This window comes from Neopelma chrysocephalum, unplaced genomic scaffold (assembly GCF_003984885.1).
Source record: "Neopelma chrysocephalum unplaced genomic scaffold, ASM398488v2 Primary Assembly neopelma1_104, whole genome shotgun sequence".
In the NCBI taxonomy this organism is placed as follows: Eukaryota; Metazoa; Chordata; class Aves; order Passeriformes; family Pipridae; genus Neopelma; species Neopelma chrysocephalum.
In genome coordinates, this window is record NW_020897768.1 from 1548260 (window position 1) to 1573087 (window position 24828).

Here is a 24828-nt window from a genome sequence, read left to right on the forward strand (position 1 = left end):
CTGAGAATGAGCAATGAGTTCAGGTAGCAAAACAAGACCCCTCTGCACCTATTGCCATCACTAGAAGACTGATTCAGGTCTTGTATTTTACATTTAAAAATATTGTTTTCAGGTTGATCAAAGATAACAATAAATAAAAATAAATTGACTGAAAGTATTTCAAGTACCTTCAAGTTTCTGGCGTGATACTGAGGTCTTTCAAAACAGCATGACATCATACATGCTGGGCCAAACTGAGCACTGCATGCTGTTCCTAACAGTAGTGAGAAATTACTTTTGGGGAATAAATGCAAAAACAAGACAAGTAAAAGCCTGTGAAGCCTTTGTATAGTCCTCTCTTATGTGACTCACAAACTTTCTACATGCTCAAACATATCTTTGCATTTAAGAGCCATAGATGCATTTTTTCCTGTTATTTTTTCCAATTCTTTTTTAACACACCTATCACTTTGATAGCCACAGCTTACTGTGACAATGAGATCTTCAGGCAGTATGTGTAGTTGTATATTTGGCTCTGTACAGTTGCTGTTTCCTAAACCCCTTTTCCACACCACTCAAGATCTTCTAAGCTACTGGCATATGCTTTTTTCCCCCACTTCACAGCTCTACACTCTCTTATTCTACTTGAAGACTCAAAAAAGAGGAGAAATAGAAAAACTAAAGAGCAAAGCTGCACTACTGGGAAAAAAAAAATGGCAGATTAAGAGAACCTTTTGCTATGTACACTTCCCTATAGCCTTCATCTAGCAAGATATCATTTCTGACATCAGTTATTTATCCTAATAAAGTGGAAGCTCTGATTTAGTAGATCTAGAGAACAGAAAATCTCAGAAATAAGAAAAATCTAGAAACACTTTCACTTTTAACTGATCTATTAGCAGTTCTTGTAAAAGGAACACAAGGTTTCTCTGCTGCAAAATTTCACAATGTGTACAATGCATCTTTTCTCCTAAGGTAACCTCATCTAGTTTTGATCACACAGAAGTTTACATTTTGGGAAATGTTACTGTGACAACAGTTAAAAAAAAAAAAGAGTTGAAAAATCCACTTGTATTTTGTTAAGACTATGGAGTCACTATTAGTTTCAACTCTATTTTCAATTAAAATGCCAACATTCATGAAACAAGTGATACTTACTACTCTTGTTCCTTTTATACATACATATGTATTACACTAACACTCACAGAAAAATTCTGTGACTGACAGACACGAATGTGCAATGAGAAGGAAAGTTGACACCTATCATGTTGTGAAAAACACCAGAATTAAAGGAAGGAAAGAAAGTCACCAAAACAGAATCACAGAATATTCGGAGTCGGAAAGGACCCACAAGGATCATCGAGTCGAACTCTTAAGTGAACGGCCCATACAGGGGATTGAACCCATAACCTTGTCATAGCTAGCACCAAGTTTTAATCGACTCAGCTAATCTCAGTGTCACACCACAACTGTGATTTTTATCAAAAAACAAAATGCTTCCAGAAAGGCAAATGCATACTAAGAGGAAAATACAGTGCAACAGTATTCAGTGTGCTCCAGCTCAGAGCAGAATACACCAAATCAAAGTCCCCAAATGAAGTAAAAAACAGGGAAATTACTAAAAAAAGAAACACTAAGGAAAGAAACCCTCAGAAAGCCCCTTGAGAGAAGCTTCCCCCCAGAGAACTCTGCCCTGTCCCACAGGCAGCCCTGCTGCCCTGCCAGCCCAGCTCCGGGCTGCATTACTGACCCATGCAGCACATGATTTCCACCAGCCTGGCACTCTGGTCCTTTTTATCTTCATCAGACTGTCTCATTGCCCCCTTCAAAAGTTCAGAGCTTCTTCTCTTTTCAGGGCAAAGGAGAGCCAAGGAGTGACCAGGACTTCTAGCTGACACAAAGTAGCAACACCCCTTTTTAAAAAAAAACAGAAGCAAACAGCCCATGTGCTGTCAGAGCAAGCAAAACTGCAAGCCCTCTGGCTTTAACTCAAATAAGAAATAAATTAAGCATCTGCATTTGTTTGTTTTGAACTTTCAGGTGCATTAATACACATTTGAGTGCAAATGTTGAGCTTTCCAAACCAGGAAGTCTGTTTTTAATTCTACCAGCAGAGAACAGCGAGGACAGAGCGTCGCCGTGAACCCAGCAGCAGGAGTGCTGTTTAAGCCGAGGTAATTTAAGAATGCAGGTAAAGCAGGAGCTGCAGAAAGAAAGCACATCTTCCTACATCATCTGTTATGTAGATCATCACAATAAACCCTCAGTAGTTAATTAATCAACTTAAGCTTGTCTGCTTTTACCTATTATTGCAGACATTAATCTGATGTATCAGACAAACTCAAAGTCTCCTATACTTTATGTGCCTGGAAAGTGCCTTAACAAAATGTCTCCAGTTTTAATAAACTGACAACCTCCTTCATGAACCTATACTACAATACAGAAGCATCTAAAGAGGCTCCAGATTAGAGTATCTGCACTTAAAAAACAGTTGCTGCAACTAAGGTCTCTTGCTCTGTGTTCTTGTCATTCCTCAATCCCAGGCACAAATTCAGGGGTCAGATCCTTCTAATACCAATATGAATCTCTATCACTTACATGGTTCACAGTGTCTGGAAATCAGGAGAGTTTCTCTGGAAGAGAAGTTTACTAACAGAACTATACCAAAGGTGACACATGGCATTGATGCGTCTTCCGTGGTCTCCTAGGGAGAATCACAAACCCATTGAGGCTGGAAAAGATCTTTAAGATCATCAAGAGCAACAGTTAATGAACAACTAAACCATGTCCCTAAGTGCCACATCTTCATGTCTTTAAAATACCTCCAAGGATGGTAACTCAATTATTTCCCTAGGCAGCCTGTTCCAATGTTTGACAACTTTTTTATGAAGAAATTCCTCCTATGACCAACATGAACCTCCCCAGGTACATGAGAGGCCATTTCCTCTTGATCTGTGACTTGTTACTTGGGAGAAGAGGCCAACACTCATCTCACTACAACCTCCTTTCAGGTAGTTTTAGAGAGCAACAAGGTCTCCCCTTAGGCTCCTTTTCTCCAGGCTAAACAACCCCAACTCCCTCAGCCGTTCCTCATCAGACTTGTGCTCCAGACCCTTCACCAGCTCCATTACCCTTCTCTGGACACACTCCAGAACCTCAATGTCTTTCTTGTAGTGCAGGGTCCAGAAATGGACACAGGATTCAAGGTGCAGCCTCACCAGTCCCAAGTCCAGAGGGACAATCACTTCCCCTGTTCTGCTGGCTGCGTTATTTCTGATATAAGCCAAGATACCACTGGCCTTCTCGGCCACCTGGGCACACTGCTGGCTCATGCTCAGTCCCTGTGGATCAGCACACGCAGGTCCTTTTCCACCAGGCAGCTTTCCAGCCACTCTGCCCCCAGCCTGTAGTCTTGCATGGGGTTGCTGTGACTCATGTGCAGAAGCCACTGAGTGCTCCTCTCTACCTGAAGGCATACATGAAATCTTCTCTGAGCAATCATAGCAGATGCCACCAGCTTGTATGAGCAAGCTTGTCTCCACTTCTCTCCACATCGACGTAAAGAAATGCAAAATGAGCGCAGCAATACAAAACTCCTCAGTTTTCAGATGAGCTGCAAATTTCTATGCCTCTTTCTCTGATATTTTCACCATTAGAATGAAGTCTGGAATTCCTACACCTAGTGACAGACTTACAAAAAAAAAAAATCTCCTTCTCTTCATCAGCTTCTAGCATTGCTAAGTTATGTTTGCTTCTCTGTTGATATTTGTTTGCCTGCATGAATGGTCAGATAGTCAACAGGTTTCTCTACTTTTGTCCAGGTATTTACAAAAGCCCTGAAAGGCATTTTTCCTACATTTATATAAGAAAGCTCATATAATAATCATTAAACTCACTTATATTTATATTCATGTATAAATACACTATTTTTCTGCACAAATTGTTGCTATAATACCTCTTTATATTAAACTCAAAAAACTGTGTTAAAAGAACATTATTAGGGTTGCAAAGGGAAGCGCTCAAAAGTAGAGTTATAATGAACTAAAACTGGTTGTGAAATCTTAATACAATCTTCTTAGTAATATACATTACATTTAATTACATGATCATTCAGTATTTTTTAAAGAGATTACTGTCTAGATCATAGAAGAAATGCTATGTATTTAAGGAACAGTTACTCAATGTGTTTCATGTTGTTATAGAATATGAAGCACCATACCTATTCACTCATCATTTTTCAAGCTCTGAAGACAAAACTCATTTCACAACAGGTTTTCCTCTGGTATTCCTAAAATTCCTTCTGTAAGCTAGACCCTGGTGCTGAAACATCACCTTCAGAAAATAGACCATAATTAATGTATGAACTCTTGGGAAAACATGTGGTTTAGGACACTACTCAGAATCACAAACTATATAAGAAGTAGGGGACAAATCCAATTCTCCAGTCTGTGCTGAAACAAATGATCTTGGAGGCTCCTGCTTGACCAAACTTGACCTTAACTTCTCACAGGCCTTCCATGTCTGTACCAAATATTCATTCTTGCTTGTTAATTAAGAACCAGCGGACATCCAACAAACCCACACAATCTGAAACAGTCTCCAAGAAGGTAGCATCTCAGTTCAAACAAGTCTAGTTTGGAAAGTTAAAACTACGTGTTTTTCCATATGGAAGGATTGAATAATCTCAATGACAGGATCTTTCATACCATAAGTGGGTATTCTTAACTATCACTGGCTTTAAACTACCCCTACCCGTAGGCCTTGTATATCAATTCTTACTATATGAAACAATCATTCAGTGAAAGCCACCTTTGTTATGATGAAACGGGATTATCCTCAATCTTGTGTAGTATCCTACATTGGATCAATTTAGGAATGAATAAAACAAAGCTCTATTATACAGGGAAGTGTATAAGCACTGACCAATGCTATGAAATGTGTGCTATTGCATCAAACTTTCCTTAAGACACACAGCATATAAAATCTTACATATTTTGGCAATGCCCTTCCAATAATAAAATGACATACTTCCTACTATAAAAATATCAAAGTTGAGTTAGCATCTGTGTTTCTAACAAGATGACAGCTATGGTAAGGTCTTGTAGAAATACAAAAAAATTCTGAAAAAAATAAACTTAGGGCTGGGGATTTTTGCATATTCAACCCCACTGCACTAGTCAAGATAAACAAGTCCACAAGCGTTATAGCTCTGAGACCAAACCCAAGCTTCTATGAAATACTTAACTACTTAAGTGATACAGAACTAGCATGGTAATATACATTCAGTATTTGTCATGAAGAATTAGGTACTTGACTAAAGGATCTCTAAGTTCTTATCATCTTCACCTTCAAGAGTACTGGGTATTTATGACAGTTTTGTCAGAGTAAGCTCATCTGAGAACCCAGCTTCTTCTTAGGTATTTGTTTCCTCTAACAGAGAATATTTTGCTACAGATAATGCTTTATGTTTTATATTTCAAAATAATACTTCAGGCATTTTAATATACAATGATGTTGCAGACATCTGTCAAGCTTAAAAGCAACATTTTATATTTTGCCACCTTTGTCATTTTTTTATTTTGATCAGCTTCCCCTTGGACTTATGAAATCACAACTCATAATATTTCTTGTTTATGTCCCTGTTGGTGTTCATATATCAGGACTGCTTGGGGAAAAGTGCTAGCAGTTTCTAGGAGCTTGGCTTGGAGAGAGCATCACATTACTTTTTTAGAAGGACTGAATGAAGGCCTTGTCAGCCGAACACAAAACAAGTGGATAACTGGAGACAGACTGGTAAGGTGCACAGTTTAAACACAGAAGATGAAAGATAGTATGGGTATGGAGCAAGGGAGAGATATGGTCCACACGTGAGAAGGAAGAATTATATATATATATATATATATATATGCACACATATATAGTTAATGAGTCTAGATAGCAAAATCCGAATAAGAGATTTTCAGATCTTCAGATGAGACAATGATGGTGTTTCACTCTGTTGAAAGGACTGTCAAAAAGAACCTCAAGATGCAGCAGGACAGACAAGGATTACTCAAAGGATATATCATCCTACTATTTAAGAAATGCAAGATAAAATGAATGCTGTTAGGCATTCATAAGTAAGGCACAAACTCTTGAAATGCATTGTCTAATTGAGGCTCACTTAAGAATTATGAAAGCCTAAACCCGTCTTTTAAAGTCTCATTTCATTCATGTTAAGTTCCTTCATCTCTCTTTCCTACTTTTTGTTTTTGCCATCGCTCCCTCCTTCATGACAAGCTTCAACTACAACTCATCTGACTCATGGATGTGAAGTTTCAACTACCACTGATGTGTTCCACACATACATAAGGAGGCATGAAAGATATACAAATATATCTGCAGATATACAAATGCAGCTTTTCAGAGAAAAAGATAAGGCACAAGGTGCTTCTTTCTCAACATGCTACTCCCAAATATCTAAAATTTGGAACTGATGCAATGCCACAGAGGGTTAGTTATGCAAGAAGAATATCCATCAGCACCAGAAGAACCTAAGGGAAAGTGCTCACATCCAAAATATTTATTATTTATGTTTAAACCCTTGAAGAAAAACTTGCACTATGTGCTGGTGTTTCCATCACAGCTTGCAATATTTTTAAACACAACCTGTGCAAGGATGGGAGAAGTCCCACTAGATCCTTCTCCTACTTCAACCAAGGCATTCACTACCAGCTGCTCTCAGAGAAGGACACTGAAGTCAAACCATGGGTTCCCCATGTGTCACACAATCAACTGCTATCCTCACGAACAGAAATCGACAATTGGCATCATCTACCCTGTGTTTTCCAGAGAATATATCCTATTCAATTACTGCCCCTCTGATGAGGTCTGCACTGATATGGCAAGGTTCTTTCAAAAGAATGGCTCCTCTTCTGCATATTCCTATCAGGCAAATCATCGACTTTTATAAAGCTTCACTTTTATGTCTTGTCACATCATATATGTGCATAGTTATGGAAGCATTTCAAATTTACTCCTATCTTGAGCTTTGCATTGTTAATTTAAATAGCAATGAAATATAAATTCAGTTTAGGTCTTCTAATTTTTCTGGCTGTTTCAATTATTCTGTAAGAATTTAAGTCTCTTTCCAGTTTCATTTCCTCTGAAAACCAGATTTCTTACACACTGGAATGAAAGGTCACATATACAGCTGGTCTGATTACAAAGATGAATCAGAATAAAATTTCTCCCCATTTATTCTAAAATCTGATGCTCCTTCATGCTCTATTTTTATTAACTCTGAACTATATGCACCAAAAGCTGAGGATGAACTTGAAATTATGTAGTTTTCCTGGAATTTCAGTCAAATAAGACCAAACTAAGACCTGACTGTGAAGTTAACAGCTCAACTTTACAAAGTAAAACCCCCATCGGCTCCTATGTCATTAGAGTTCAGCCTTCATGAAAAAAAAAAATCAATGTTTAGAATCTCTGATATATTTTTCAAACAGAATATTTTTATTTCTCTTTCACAAAACAGTATTGCAAATTCTACTTGCCAAATAATTTCTGTGGGTATGCATTCAGCTATAAAAATGCAAATGTTTTCAGAAAAAAAAATCTTCTTTTAAAAAGTGAGCAATGTAATCTGTAGACTGAATGTGAACTAAATTTGGCAACAGACATAAATGCATCAAAGGCTGGCAAGTGCTCAATTTTATATAAGTTGGGAAGAAAACACATATTAAAAACGACAAAGACTGAAAATAAACTGGGAAACTTCAGCATTTTTTGCATTACATTCAGTTGTTGCCCATCAAGTGGGCTTCCTAATGAAGTTGTCTTGACAGGAACAGCTGCAAACAGAATCCAAAGATATTATCCCTTCATCTGTGTTTTACTTGATACATGTTTGTTCACCCAGCTCCAGTGACCCCCTTCAGCAGCTTCCCAGTCTTGCAAGTGAGGTAATGAAAAAAAACAGAGAATAATTGATGGAGAGAAGACTTAAAATATAGAAGTTAAAATGTTGTGATCTGGAACAACACTTATTTTCGAAACTCTGCAATTCGTCATAATTAAGTACCAGGATAATCTGTTTGATTAATATGTCTATCTATTAAAAACTGAAATGAATTGCTTTGGTATGTTAGCAGTATACTTCCAATGAAATTAAAAGACTTGGGAAATAAAGTCTTTACTCACATGCAAACTGTTCTATTTGAGGCTTCGCAAAATACAACACAAAATACAGCGCTCTGTCTGAAAGATATCTTGCTGTAAAAGGAATTTTGACTCATGCCCACAACAATCTGTTAATTGATTAGATGGGCTTATCAAGTTCTCAAATATAGAGTCAACAATAAAATCATACCATTAGCTGCACCGTTCCCTCCAGCTACACATACAGCAGTTCATGTTTTCTTTCTTACACAAAAGGTCCAATTCCATAAGCAAACAAGTAAGCACAATTTTCCTGAGTCTACGTAAGGTCCAGATCTAGCAGAACTCCATGAAGCAACCAAGAGAAGACTTCATTGGAGTGTGGGGATCTCAAACTACCCACATAGCTTAGGTACATCTTGCCTCCGGCCTCATGGAAGACCTCAGGCTCCTGGTGACAGACTCTGGACATTCTTTAACAAGCTACTTTGGGTAACCGCAGTAAACCAGTTGTACCTGAGACCATGAATTCACACCCCAAGCCACAGACAGATTTTTCAGCTTATGAACAGCTGCTGTGGTTAAACTCTTACCAGTTTCCAAAGTAGCTGCTTTGTAAATATATCAGATCACGCATGACAGCATGAATGTCAGATGTGTTTGACTAACATCAATATTCATAATCCAGACTGATATAACTGATATCAAAAGATATTTGCTGAAACAAATAGACAGAAGGCACAATAAACAATATTGTTCTATAGTTTGCTAAAAACCAAAATAAGACTTTTTGATATTTTTGGAGGTCAGAGTTTAATCCTAATTGCAGATGAAGGAGCAACCACAGAACTTTCATTGACTCTGACAGAGCTATGACCACCTTCAAAATCAAGACCACATGCAGACAAAACCACATAAAAAATCAAAACTGTAAGAATGATTGGTTCACCATTTAAGCTTGTGATATTCTATAATGCACCACACCTCAACCCTACAAATGCAGGTGAACAGGAAACCACAATAGGCAGTAAATAAATGCTTTGTTCTGAAAACATTCAAAAATTTGCTAATTGCACACCCATCTGGCTCAATAAGAAACTGCACTCAAAGTCTCACTTGGACCATTTTCTGCCACTACTTTCCATCTACGCTTGAAGCAGGATGAACAATTCAACTGTACTATGCCTAAAACACTGCATTAAATCTCTGCAGGCTTGCCTGGCTTTACCATCCTATGCACAAGGTGGCACGTAAAACTTAAACTACTGGAACAAGAGCTATACTTCTGATATGATTTGCAGCAACATAAATTAGGGATTTCCACAACAGTATGGAAGAAATATCGCTATATGTGTGCACATACATCAAAATCAAGAAGAACCCCAAAGGATGATTCATAGGATCCCAGGCAGCCAGCCCTTTGTAGCATTAGCCTAGTTAAGTAGCTACCTCACATCGGAAGGCAGGTGCGAAATAAGCTCAAAAAGCATTTCTCTAGTGTCTTCCAGTCCCAACGACGAGTGTTGCAAAAGGCTTAGAACCATAGAAACAAGGTTCCCAGCCCCTGAAAGTTGATAGCTGAAGAATTAAACAAGAAATCAACAAGACATAGAACCAGACCACAGGAGATACACAAGGATATAATATTTCACTTAGGAAGGAAAAAAAACCCAAATCAATATAGCCTTCAACTTCCTTATTTAGGCTTTTAAAAAACATCATTAACCAACTCAGATTAACTAAAGTCACATAAGAAAACATTCTTCTCCTCTGCAGCACTGCAGAGCTCCACATCTACTTCTTTTGTGCCCAGAAAATCACTCCTGGGCAAGTACTGCACTAGCACAATACCCTGTGAACAAAACTCCCAAAGCTCAGTGACCTTCTAATGTATTTCCTTTTGTGCAGACCTCTCCCTGAAGCCCTACAGCAGGACAGAAGTTTAACCGTTGCGAAGAGCTCAACAAAGCAGAACTGCACAGACAGCAATGAGCAGTACTGAAAAACTATTATGAGAATTAAAGGTTTCCAATTCGATTCAATTTTCAGTATTATTTTACTTCTTCCCTTTATATGAAAGAGAACGCCCATGTGCAAACATCAGCTCCAGCTACCAAGACACATAAAACATTCACACAGTCCAACAAAATATTCAGCAGACATTACCTTGTCCTGCAAAGTGTATTGCAGCACCCCTTGACTTGTGGCTGGATCACCCCATTTTAGATTTTAAAAGTTTAAAAAAAAAAAAAAACAAACCAAGTTTGGGTGGTTGGTTGTTGGGTTTTTGAGTAATCAAGGAAGTTCTGATACAAATTAAAAAAATTTATACACTGCTAGATGACAGCTTATATATTTTAAAATGTTGATAAAAATTTTAGGAGAAATCCCACACTGGAAAGACATGCCTAACCAAACAGCAAAGGCTTATAAGACTAAAGCCTATTTCATCAATCCAGTGCAAACCCAGGTCACAGCGATAAGCATCACCGCCCTAAGAAAACTGTAGCCATTTTCCCCAAGCCCCTGGAAGCCAGCAGAGATCTATGCTGACTTTGTGTACTATTGTCCTTTGATGAAGTCCTCCTGCTTTGCTTTTTATACTCTCCCTTGGAGAAAAAGCAGTGGGATACATTCCAAGAAATCCATGGAAAGGTCCTGAGAGAAGAAAAGAAGACCCAGAATAGCATTCCCTTTGCAAACGGTTCAGCCTGCCTTTCAGGTCCTGTGTTTCCATGACTGTACTAACTTCAGACTGCCTCAGAGCATGAAGAACTGGAGGGAGAGCAGCAATGTTTCCAGGTGAAAAACACCGTCTCTGAACAGCACGGTTCATAATGCTATTTCCTCAGTACCACCTTAGATTCTGATACTTTAATGTAACATACGAAGTACATGAATATACTCACTAACAGAGTCAAGAGAGTTTGAAAAGAGGGAATATGAGCAGAGACCTGTGCTGCTAGGTTTGGCTAAATTGGTAGGTCTTTCTCCCCCTCTGATCCTCACACACTGCGATACACTGATATTCAAGGAAATTAATTTGGTTTTCATGTGGTGTCAAAATAACAGGAACACGAATCAGAATCACTGGGCATTAAAAAAAAAAAATCTCACCAGCTGATGTTTACGCCACAGACATATATGATATTGCTCCTCATTCATCTCCACCAGCACACTCACCCATTGTTCTCCCTTCAGTTCCATGAACAATTAAAGATTCTCCTCCACCACAAAGAAATGTAAAAATAACTACTAGGGTGTTTTCTCTGTTGTAGGAGGACAAAGAAAATACACACGCTCTGAAACCACAGACTTGTAGAAATTTAATGCCAACTCCCATAAAAAAATTAGTAAAATATTAAAATAAAAAAGTATCCCAACAAATTTCATTATAAGACTTGGCCTAAAGAAAACAGTCGATTCTTAAAACAAGTCTACAGCAATTTGGAAATTTCATTGACTGCTTTTCTTGATTATCGCACACCCCACAGTAAACACTTTCACTGAGTTGAACTGTTGTGAGTATATTTTGCATCTCATAAAATATCTACAGTCCTAATCCACTTCATATAGACTTACGTGTTCTTAATGAAACGAACAATTCACCTATGCTAGTAAAAGAGGTAAACCACAATTTCATAATGTGGCTAATAATAATAATAATGTGGCTATGCTGGTGCAATTAAGTTAAGTGTAAGAGCTGTGAACTCAGGACAGAAAAAGAAATAATAGTGCTAATTTTGTCACACATAAATTACCCTGCAATAATTATCACTCTTTCTGAAAATTAATTTCCACATATAAACAGCTAATTAAAATGGCATATTTTATCAAATTAGTCCTTTCCTTCCCGCATTCATGGCCCCATGTACTGACTAGGAAAATACAGTAAGTACCATTTGAATCATCCATTATGGTGATGCAAAATTTTTCAAGTTCTGCAATAATACTAAAACTTATTGAACAAGGGCTCAGTCGAGCTTTGGGATGATATTAGGGCAGGTCTTCATTAAACTTAGTAGAACCACCTAAATACCCCTTCCCATCTAATTGTACCACCACAGCCAGCCTGTTAGGGATTCTACTCAGAGGTGCAGACACCAAGGCAGCAATGAAGGAGCTGGGACACCTTTGCTCTTCTGATCCCCTGAAGTTTGGGACACCTAAACTCACAAGGTCCATGGACCTCTGATGACTTTATATGATTACCAGCTCTCTGCTGTCCCATAGATAAGACAAGTGTCACCACAGATTGAGATTTTAAGGTTTCAAGGAGATGAAAAGGTCACTTCTGAGAACTCACTGCCATGCATAAAGAACAGCTGATAAGGAACACCACAAGAACTACAGAGAAAGGGAGTTTTGAAAATGGTACTCTCTGAAGAATAGGAAAATTTAAGGAATGAGAAATGATACGGTAGAGAGAGTTGTGAGTGGTACTGGAGATAAAGACAAGAAGCTGATATGTTAAATAGTGGAAGAAGAGGATTCCAGGACAGTAATATACAAAAGATAATGATTTCAGTGAAACATATGTTGAAATGGACTTGCTAAGCTTGGCATCTGGAATAGCAAAAAGATGGATCCTGTGGCAGTCAGTACAGGACTCAGACTTCTTTGGAGATCAGCTTACGCTCCATGCACAGAAAGAAAGGCAAGCTCGCTAGAAACATTCCTTAGTCTGACATTACAGAATAAAAGCTCAAGAGTCACATATTTCAGCCTTAGCAACTGTAAGTGGTCTCAACTGTGATCAAAATAAAAGAAAAAAACAAGGTGGTTGAACTTCATTCAACACAAGGTGGGGAAGTTTGTGGATCAATATAACAGGAAGTTTTATTTTGGCTGGTTTTCATCCAAGGGGATGGTAAGGCAAACAGGAAATACAAAAGATGGGGCAAACCATAACTGAATCATCTTCACTATAGCAACAGATAAAGTCACAAGGATACATAAAACCAACCAGAAATACTAAATGGGAGGTAAGACCACCAAGGGGCCAACACGGCCTCAAAGGAGTAAGAAAAATAAGGACAAGGAGGACTCCATTAAAGGAAAAGTCACTGGAACAACCAAAGAGAGAGCAAAAAAAAGAAAAGCAAGGGAGGAAGGGGAGCATAGTTAGTTGTTTCAGTGTAGTCATGGAGGTCAAAGAAGGTGAAGAAGAATTTAAAACAGCAAAGTGAATACACAGCTCTAAATGTGTCAAAATATTCTCTGGAAATAAACAAAACAGTAATATGTAAAATCACAGCTGAATGATGGATTTTACACATTATTTAATATTTGCAATATTTAATTAGATTTAATATTAGACCTTTCTCATAAGTCCAGAAACAAAACCAGTGGCATTCCCCAGAAACTAAGTAAAAATGTAGTCTCTGTTACAAAGTCTGTTGAAACAAACAAACAAACCAACCAAGCCTGCATATGCATCTCAGCCCCACTACTCAGTGACAAAACTCTTCATTTCAGAGAGTTCATAATTCTCTTTTCTCCAAGTTATTCTTTGCAAAGCAGAAGTTACTAAAATAGCCACATTGCTGATGTATCTGAAAGAGAAAGGTGGGAAGGTTTGTAACCTGAGATAACCTACTTAACAGAAGACCTATCCCTAAAAAAAAGATATAAAGTACATTTAAAATTGATGCAGAGCCTTACTGTTTTTATGAAAGATTCAGAGAGTTTTGAACCCAAGAGCATAAATCAAAAATTATTAGCAAAAATTACTAGCAAAATGTACACTTGTCTACTTAGAGGTATCATTTTACATGTGGATTATGTGGCCATAATCCTATTGTCGATTTAAACTGTGTCCTTCTGTATGTGACCATATGAGTCTGCAAAAAGCAAGTGCCAGGCTGATATTCTGCACTTTGAAATTTCGTAAGTGAATTCTGAATCTTGCTTGAAGCATTGCACCTTATGTCAATAAATGACATCATATATCTAAAGCCTTCTTCAAAATTACATTAATATCACTGGTTATAAATCATCCCCAACTCTGTAGGTACAGTAAAAAATACATAGATTTTTTCCTTCTAAGACTACTCCTTAATACCTCTGCTCAGACAATCTTAAAAACTGAAACAATAGGAACACAATCAATCTGATCTAACCACAGAAGTCTACAGTATGAAGGCATCCAACTAAAGGAGTCAACAGGCTTTCTTCTTAAGCAATGAAGAAAAACAAGCTCTTTCAGGACTGTCTTTGTTCTGCTAATGACAAAAACAGACCTACACAGCTAACATATTAAAATATCTCCATCTGTTCTGAACAACCCAACGGATACTCCAACTATTGAACTGGAAGTGAGCCTAAAAGAAAAATCAAAACATTTAAATCACTTAAATTTACAAATGTTTCACTTTGCAATTTGTACAATTAACATTTTTAATCCATTCAACATGCTTTATTACTGTTAGTCTTAAATTATTAAGTCACTTGAACATTTTCAGTAAAAGGCAAAGTCAAAAATCAATAAAATTTTGTTTCTAGACACAATGTGTACAGATATTACTTTTTTTTTCAACAGCAAGGAAGCTTCAATTATTTGAAATGCTTGTGTCCACAAGCTGGGTGCTAACAGAGTTTGAAGGGGCTTTCAGCACCCTTCAGATCTTAAGAACAAGAAGCACACAAATGGTTTGCACATCTTGCCATACCTTTACATCATACTATGACAAATTCCACTATAAACTGTACTGATACACTAGCTACCCCAATTCTGCTTCCAAAATCATTGTACCGGAGAACCCCAAAAGATCCATCTTCCAGATTTAGCTGCCTAGCCAGAAGCAGAAAGTACTCGGATTTCACATGAATTATAATACCAAATGAGTGTGCTTGTATAACACCTCTCTTCAGGAAGTGACTGTACTCTTTTATAAGTTCCACTTCCCTTTGCTGTAAAATAATTAATTTTGAGTCCTTCATCCCCAAAGGCTTCAAATTAATCTGTAGCCAAGTTTTCAGTTTCAGTCTTACGCACATGTTTTAGAAACCATAACATATAGTCCCAACTGAGCAAAACAAATAACTCACTAAAAACCCAACAGCCAGTTTCTGTTCTCACAGAACTAAAATAAAGCATATGCTGACTTTTGTGGTAGCTGATTTTCTTCAGTCCTGTTATGTTTCATTTAATCTGATGGAGAAGGATGGAAGAACACCAAGAATCACCATTTTCTCTTGGAACTCTTAAGTCTATAATAATGTACTTCAAGCTCAAAACCAAAAATTATAGGTAGACAAAAATCATGAAAAACACAACTAGAACACAAATATTTCAGAAAATTTTGAGTCCTGGGAAGAACTCTAAATCAGACTATAGACTGATCTACCACCTAGTCACTGTGATGACTGCATTCCATGTTGCCTGGCTCTGTCTAAGTCTTTAAAGATCTATAACTCAGTTGGAGATTTGTGCCATAAGAGGAGATGAAATATAACCTTAAGAAGTCTAATGTACTCCAAGACAGGGAAAACACGAGCCAACAGAGACAGGACGACAGCAAGGGGGACAGGCTGAGTGACATGCCACCTGCCTGTCCCAGGCAGAGGGATCGATTACCACCACTGGAGTTGCCAGACTAAAATTTGCCTCTCCATCCAAGTTAGGTTATATTTTTAGTATTTGAAAATATTACTGTACTATTAATGGATTTTGTCCTAATAGCTTTTTATTATCATTGCAATATAGAATTAACAGTGCTTTTATACACAGGGATTTTACACCCTAAAAGCAGGAATCATATGCTAAGTAAGAACAATCATGAACTTAGCTCATGACCTGAAGACCTTGCACCTTGACAGGTGACAGCCAAGCACCAGGTCAAGGAGGGTTCCTGGCATGCCAGGTTGTGTGACAGAACTGATGAAAGGAAACCAGGTGACAGCAATGACCACAAAGGAGGAAAGGGGCTCTCAGAACAGCCCACAGCAGCAATAATGCAAAAGAAAACAAGCATGTGTTCACCCACAGAGAAGATCTGCCTTCTCACTTACACTTGTTACTCAAATAGGAAAGAAACACATCCTTACAACAGACGGATGGACAAAGTTGTCAGAACCACGCTCCTGAAATCAAGAGCAAACCTCTGTGAAGGCTAACAGCACAAAGACTGGGTTGAGCGGGCCTGTTCTCTTATACGTGTCATTGCATATGTAATATAAGGCTTTGATTTGTCCTTAATACTATGGTGACATATAAGAAACACCACAAACAGAGGCCAAAATAGATGTTTTGCAGCTTGCAGGCAAGGCCATGACCAAACCAGCCAGAGGGAATATGGAAGGGCATAAAGGAGGTCAGGTTATGGCACCTGGTCACATAGGTCAATCACTGAACAGGACGCTCCCCAGCTGAACTGCTACATTACTCACACTACCCTACTAAAAAAAAAAGTCACGTGCCACTGAAGAGTGTCTACATTTCTCCCAGCCCTTTAAAAGAAGCAGCTCTTTTTTTCCTCCAAAAGCTAAGAGTCCAAAGCTTGGCTTGTAAGCCACAAATAGTTACTGCCTGAGGTAAAAGGATCAAATGAATTACTGTCTGAAATTACTGTAACAAAACAAGATACAGTCTGCCTAGTCACAAGATGTTGACAAGATGTGAAGTACTTGATTTTACAGTACTATAGTAGCAGTGCAATTACAACTTGGGATGGAGAGAAATTTATTTTCAATTGCATAGGATTTTGTTAACGCCACATTCTACACATTAGGATTGTTTTACAGTTGCTGCAGCAAATTCAGCCTCACAAAAACTGTGTTCTTTCGTGTAAGGTACAGGTACAAAAGAGTAAGAGACCTGATTAAATGAACCCCTAGGAAATTAGCAATATTTTCTGCCAATAACAATGAAGAAGATGTGAATTAACTTCACACAAGTGCTCCATGAATCACATACAGACATGATCCAGCAAAGCCTCAACAAAGAACTTCTGAAACTGTTCCCATACCAGAATGGGACTACATATTTCTTAGCCATAAATTGCTAAGAGGAATATCAATTTCTGTGAGTCATGAAAGAATATTAGATCTAGAGTTGTACAGACTAGAAACCTGAAACAAGGAGTAATTCGGGCAGATGCTGCAGCAGTCCATGACTTAGAAACCAGTAAGTAAAACAAGATCTTTCAAGCAAAAGTCCAGGACATTTGTGCTAGAAGAAATATTTTAAACACTGTATTTTATGACTAAAGAAGTAAAGATTATTGAATATTAACAATTGAAAGGTAAAAAACCCACAAAAGGTAAAAAGGTAAAAAAAAGCTGTGTAACAGCCAGGCTTGGCACCACTGTCTTTGCAGAGGCAAACATTTTATAGACTAATTGCTTAATGAGGTTGTACCCCATCACAAAAAAAAGCAAAATTACAGTATTTATTAACATTACGAATCTTAAAGGCTGGATCGGAGACCAGTTTCCCAGGCAGATCAGTATTTTCTTGGACCAATTACACAGTGCTGAGAACTGACACCAAAATCTCTGAGGGATACATGACAGTGCTACAGAAGGAGAAGAAGCTCGTTCAGAAAACCATGATTTTGTAAAGCATTATTTAGAATAGTAGCCACAGCAGTAGTTCTGGCTTCTGCAAAAATACGAGTATTTATGAAGGAACAAATTCCTTAAGATTGGCTCTGACAATGTTCCTAAGGAGGTTGAAAAAAAAAAGTGAACCCAAGTCTGTCTTTAATTCTTTCCTTCAGGCCTTCACTGGACTGACTGAACCAAATCAGCAGGACTCAGGATGTGTTTACCAGCATAATTCTGTCCATGAGTTTCAAGGATACTTTTTTTTTTTTAAAATCACAGAGCCTACAGCAAAGACATTCCTCATTTTCTGGAACTCATAAGCACTATAGATGTGATGGATCTTGACTCTCCAAATGCCACCCCAAAACAGCTGCACAAAGCCTATTGACTAATATGGGGCAAGAATGTCACTCTACATTTAACAGCTCCAGTTACAACACAATAGCAATTGTTAAAATATTCACTTCTAGGGAGCTTGCTGGGTTACAGGTTTCAATATTTATGGTAAATAAAGTGAAAAACTCAACTGTAGGGGAAAAAAATCAGAATCGTTAAGCAAAAATAAATTCATGCTTGCAATGTTAAAAATAACACAGATGAGTCATGGTTACCAATAGGAAATGGAAGCTCATGCCCTGTTCAAAGTGGCTAGCTTAGACATCTTCAGAAACACTATAAATATACAAACACACCCAGTTTCAAAATAAATCTCTCAAAAATAAAACAAAAATCTGAAACTTAAATCAGAAATCAAGTCATAATAAATGAAAAGCAGTAACATGTCCATTGGTATATATTTAGGAAACTGCCAGTACAATGGAGGACTAATGGATGTATTAAATGTTCTCACAATATTTTGTGAATACATTGGAAAATCTCTACCTTGCACTGAACACACCTAAATAAGTAGACAGTTAAAAATAAGCACTTTAGTATGAAAAGAGTAACAACAAAGGCATCAAAGCTATTCATGTCACCTCCCTACAGACAGCATGCCCTCTGCTCATGCCTGTAGGCATCAGATAAAGCAGGTGCCAGGGTACTCTGATGGTTGCTCCCTATTATTTCACTGGGCCCTGTCTTTGCAATACAGCATGAGCTGTATTTCACTTTTCTGTCTTCACACAACTAAGTGAGGCAATAGAAAGTTAGAAGACAAAAGATAGGGAAAAAATAACATATTTTATTGTATTTCCTTGTTAGTACTATGGTAGTGATTGATTGCCTTCCACCGTGCAAAATACTCAAAAATATAGGAACGGGCACCTATTGCAATTTTTTTTTTTTTTAATCTTTAGGTCACAGTTTTGCAAGAACTGTGTCAAACTAAAGCCCCTCCAGAGAAAAGTTTAAAGGAAGTAAGTGAAAATAATCTTACAGCTCCATCTGTACTTCTTGTACCACCCAGTCCACCAGCAGTGATTACAGAAAGTAAAGCAAGATGAAGCAACAGTGTCTACTCAAGAGCATACATATATATATATTTGTAAAAGTATATATTTATTTTATACATTAATAAAATTAATATAAATTTAACGTATGTACATATAATAAAAATAAAACTCCAGGTTGTTATGCAATGGGATCATTGAAGAGAAATGCAATACCAGAATGAAATAGCAAAGCCCCTTCTCCACAAACCTTTTTTCAAAGAACCTCTCCCTCTAATATAACTTTTAGCATAGGATTTTATCATTTTAGTAACTATGGTGCAAGGTCCATTAATAGAAAAAAAAATTAAACTGCTTTGGGAAATAAGACAGCTGCAGCTCAACCATACACTCAATCCTCATTCATTCAGAAGATTCCTACAAGGTCCATGCTGCCTCAGAGTCAGGTACAAGCCTTCTGAACTAGCTCGTAGCACAAGTCTTGATTTCCATGATGTTACTGGGAGCCTTGCTGTAACTTTTTTAACTTTGCAATTTCCAAAATTCTACTTTTTTTTTTTCAGTGATACTCCCAATTCTCACACCTACAGAATAAATTGGAAGGAGGGAGCACCAACTTCAGAAGCAGTCAAGAAATGAGAAAAATTTAAAAAAATATTTTAAACTAATCTCACCTAAATTGATGAACACCATCACCTTATGTTATTCCAGTTTAAACTGCACATACAGACAAACTAGATAACAGTGGATTAAGATCAATGAAAATAAATCATTCTTCTGTAGCCAGCTTCTCCACATGAGGAATCCTGAAACTGGGCATATAAACAAGCCTTTTAAACCCTGCAGTTCAATTTTAATGACTGCTATTAACATTTTGTTTTAAAGATCCACTCATGTAGTCTGGTCCACATTTGGCCAGATCTAACTGTAAAGATTTGTTGACATTTTTATCTCAGATTTGCAACTTTCATCCTACCAATTTCTATTCCAAGTCAGAGTGCTGATTTGTAATCATATAGTCTTTTAACTTAAAACTGAGGAAATATTAAACTAGTCCAATAAGAGACTAGGGTCTTCTCTCTCTACCAGTAGTCTGATGAAGCAAATTATGACAATGAAAAGGTCTTTGCCTGCTATACAGAACAGCCATGAAAGGAGGATGACACATGCTGTCTGCAGTTCCAATGTATTTTTGGACAGAAAAACTGAGCGCAGATCAAGTTTTCCTGGGCTTGGCTTCCAGAGAGTATTCTTCAAAGCCCTCTCTCCACCTACTGCTGCAGCTCTTCTCATTCCTTCTCTGCAAGTGTCTGGCTTTCTGTGACTCTCCTTCCTTTCCCCCCCTTACCATCACCTCCTTCTAAATGTCCTATTCCTGATCTCCTGCTCCCCTCCACTGTACTGATATTTCCCCCTCCCTGTTTTTTGCCAGTTTGATGCCCCTGTCCCTACACTATTTCATCATCCCCTCATTCTTGTTTTAAACCTCTCCATCCACTGCACTCCTCATCCAAAGAGGATGTGCCCCTTTTCCTCCATGTTACATGAAAGTCAGCAGAAAGAAGAGATACAAGACACAACTTTGCAGATATAATGTAATTGAGATGCTCAGCATGGAAACATCACAGCTCCACCTATAAAACATGGATTAACCACATGTCCTAGAGGTGAGTGTGAGACAGTCATGCTGTGCTAAAGCCAACAGAGAAGCTCTTGGAAATGATGTCACATTTCATCCTAAATTTTACACTCATGAAGTTGTAACTGTCTTAGAGCAATCCTTTTAATTATTTTTTAATTAGTTGCAGCACAAAGTTCTTTTATTCCTCATTTTAAAAGCCAATATTCTCCCATTTTCTATAAATTGTTTAGGTGTTTACAGCATGTTAACTTCATCTCTTCATTTTAGTTCACTGCAGCAGAACATCATCTGGTTGCACACATGCTGTTATTAAAGATTATGGCAGCAGTGTTTACTACTAGTAAACAAACTGATTTGTTTATGTTTGTTCTTTGCCACAAAAGCTAAACTACTTTAACTTATGATCACTCAATCTCTCCAAACTCAGCTCTTTTCCTTGCAAAACTGGATAATACCATTTTCTTTGCCTTTTTCAACAGCTTTTTTTCTGCAAGCGCACTTGTAAACAGAAAAAAACAGTCCTCTTGCACTTTTCTAACTATGAAAACAGGCTTCATTTAAGGGAAGGCTTCTGCCATTGCTCCCTCTGACTCTCACTGTCTGAGAATTAATTAGCACAGTGCCAATATATGGTGTCTGCTGCACAGCTTATCCAGTAACCTGTCAAGTCCCATCTCCAGTTCAAGGCAGAAGAGAGGAAAAGGCAACAGCCCGGCTTGGACTCCAAGAGTGACAGGGTGAACAAATCACCCAAGACAGAGTGAAAGGTTAAAGTGACCTTGTCTCACTGCAGCTGTAAAGCAGATCGCACCCTGAAGAAGAAATTAAAACAAATGGAAACATGTTCTGGTTGAAGTAGTCCAACAAGGAGAAATTACTTCATCTTGGTGCCAGAAAGGGGCATCAAAAAGGACACGGACCATTTAAATGATCAAATCCATCTTGAGCAAAACCAGGAGGTAATCTAGGTGACTACTGCAGCATGTCTGCTTCTGTCTTTGGCTGTCCAACAACGCTGCAGCTGAACTGGCTGCCAAAGAAAAGAAATCTGGAGAAGTTCCTGTTGTTAGCGGTTTGTTTGGTTGGGTTTTTTTTCAGCTTTTTTCCTGTCAAGGCATATCTGGAGCCAGCAGGTCAGGGACCTGGAGACTGGCCCTGTTGTGCCAGGAGCCTGGGCCATGGGCACATGGGGGAGTCCTAGTGCAGGTGGGCTGGGACCCTCAGGACTGGCAGTGCCCTTGGGGCCTGGAGGTTCATCAGGTCCTGGTTGGATGCACTCCAGTGAGCTGCCAGTGAAAAGCTCAACTATGCACAACTACCATTTCATCTAAACAGTTTTAGCATGTCATACAGTCTCTTGTAAGAGACATTTTAAAGTTACAAATAAACATGTAATGGCACTCCACATGCTGTGTATGTGAATTTGTGTATTAATGCAAGCTATTTATCTTCTGCAATTATTGGTCCCTGTTGAGACCCCTGGTGGCCTAGTGGTTAGCGTGCAGGACTTTCACTGCTGCGACCACGGGTTCTAGTCCCCGGTCTCCTGGCCTGATGGAGGTCGTTAGCCCTGTGTGGCCATCCATCTATGAGAAGGACACTCTAAACAAACCTACGTCCTGAGGACCTCACTGCCATTGTCCAAGCTTGCTTGGCCCCGGCAGCTGAACCTTAGGATTAAAGGGTGGGCTCAGTTCAGCGCAGGCTGTGTCTCACCTAAAAAAAATCCATTGCGCAGGCTGGAAAGGTAAAAAGACCTTTCCCCAAATCTTCGTTCGCGAAGATGGGCCATTATTATTGGTCCCTGTGATAAACAGTATCTATCAACAGAGCTTTCAGAAAACAGACCATCTGATGTCAAAATACACAGAAACAGTAAGTTAGGGAGTTAAAATTTTACAAAGTATATACTTCTGTTTTCATTTAAGAAAGATACCTTGGTTCAAAAACTGGATATTCATAAGTGTGATTTAAATCAATAGTCTGCCAAATCTTTCTAGTTCTCTTTTTATCCCATCAGTCCACACATTCCCAAGCACTTTGTTTCCTTCATGCAGAGGACAGATGTATGCTCCCCTCCCACCTACCAAAGCGGCACTGTAATACAAATATTTAAATAATAACAAATGGGTGTGCCTTGCATCCATGCAATTCCTTTGCCAAAGTTAAATCACCACTGAAACTGAGAGATTTGCATCACTATTCAACAGAAATAAATTAAAAAAAAAAAAAAAAAAACAACAAAAAAACCCAAACAAACAAACCTAAAAACCAGGCCAAGAATGATGAAAATAAATGGACTATGACATTCCAGGCACAACTGAGTTTTTCCCCATGCTCTCCCATAAAAAAAATTAGGAAGATTCATACGTTTTTAAAACTATTTTCTTCTTTGATAAGGGCAGCTCCTGCATCAGCACAGGCTCTTACCCTCCACGTCACTGCATAAGGAACACACTAAGCAGTCAGCTGCGTTTTTCCTCTTGTGCAGCAGCTCCCAGCAATAATTTCACATGACACATACAACACATTCATCATGTAGACTAAGACGAAGCCATGCTGTTGTTATTACTTTTGAACTGTTCTTCTCTAACTTCTTTGGCACTAAATGGTTTGCCCATCACAAAGAAAAGATCTTTATGGGTCAACACCCTCGATGCATCCCTTGAGGAATGGTCTGAAATACAGAGAAGACTTCAATGTGCAAATGCTTGTAAAACATTACAGATTTAAAAGCACAACAGAAATTTCTTCTGGGTGGAAGCTGTCAATTCAACCATCTGAGGCTTAACAATGAATGTTACCACAGGGCAGATTTAGAGCTGACTTCAGTCACAGTCTACTGAGCTGGTCTTTAGAGAAAGACATATTAAGGAAAACACAGAATTCTGATCCCAAATAAAGAAACAAGGAAGTGTCATGTATCATATTTGTGTGACAAATGCAACAGAAAGGTAAGATTCATGACTCAATTCGTATTACAGTTCATCGGTTTTACATTTAGCCCCTTAAACTTCAGTGACATGAGAGTTTCCCAAACATGCTGCACCACTGTGAAGCATAAGCATTTATTTAATGACTACACTAAATACCAAACAATTCAAATAATCTCAGTTAATATTAATATGAACAATTAAAACCTTGTATATTTCTATTTTCTTAAAAGTTTATAGTCCAAACAAAAGATCCTACAGTCAAACACTTCCGTTAACCTCTGTGAGATCAAGACAGATACTTTACTTATATAAATATAATGGTCTGGGAGCTGACTGTGATTCCAAAGAGGAAAGTACCACCGTCATTGTAACAACAGCTGTGCAGCCACAAAGACCAAACTACCCAGAGGCAAAATCTCACTACAACGGCCATGGTATGACAAGCATCCTAAAATGCTTTGGCATTTTCAAAAGGACCACCAAACCCAAAGATACAGGCCTGATGATCTAGAGGGAGTAGCCAAGAGGGGTAACATGAGAATCCAAATTCACAGCATCTGACTTCTGCAGAAACAAAGGTTTAGCTTTGGCTTTCAGTTATAGCCACTGAAAAACACAGTGACAAGCTGTGATGCTTCAGAACAAGAGTTATATATAAAGTGAAAAATAATAGCATCAATTTTTAGTAGTGCCCTTTTGAAGCAGCTAAGAGTGATGACTAAGACAATAAAAAGCAGTGACAAGTATAAACCCATCACAGACTTCAATACTATATTTAAATCATATTTTTATGTCAGTGTAATACTACAGATGAAAATTAAAATCTTTTGAGTTGACAGCTCTGGAGCAAGAGGAGTTGTATCTCCCCAGTAGTAAAAGAGATTGAAGTTAGAAACTTGAGAGTTTCAAGTCCTTCAGCTCCCACTTCTGTTTTAGAATATAGGAGACAAACAGCAAGGAGGCAACCAAAATGCTCTCTGACAGAATTTTCCCTGTACAGGTGGCACCCACAGGGGCTTTGCACGTCCAAAACAGAGACCTAGCAGAGAGACATCTTCCCTCATGAGTATTTTTCAGGAGTTCCTCTCTTTCTGTTACACTTTTTGTGAATTATTTTTCACACTGTGTGATTCCAAAGGTGTGTTTCTTCCATAAAAGCAGACCATTATCTTTGTGTACCATTTGT

General features: G+C 38.2%; 1 protein-coding gene across 11 annotated transcripts in view; it reads right to left on the reverse strand.

Moving 5' to 3' along the window:
* The window catches only part of DST (dystonin), a 305079-nt gene that overhangs the window by 212442 nt on the left and 67809 nt on the right, over nucleotides 1-24828 (reverse strand). The window contains exon 1 of one of the 11 annotated variants that reach the window (XM_027695989.1): nucleotides 1730-1830. The exons of the other annotated variants lie outside the window; for them this stretch is intronic. Within the exon in view, the coding sequence (XP_027551790.1) occupies nucleotides 1730-1796 (67 nt within the window). The 5' untranslated portion in view covers nucleotides 1797-1830. Of the gene's footprint in view, nucleotides 1-1729; nucleotides 1831-24828 lie in introns of those variants that run through there. 11 annotated transcript variants of the gene reach the window in all.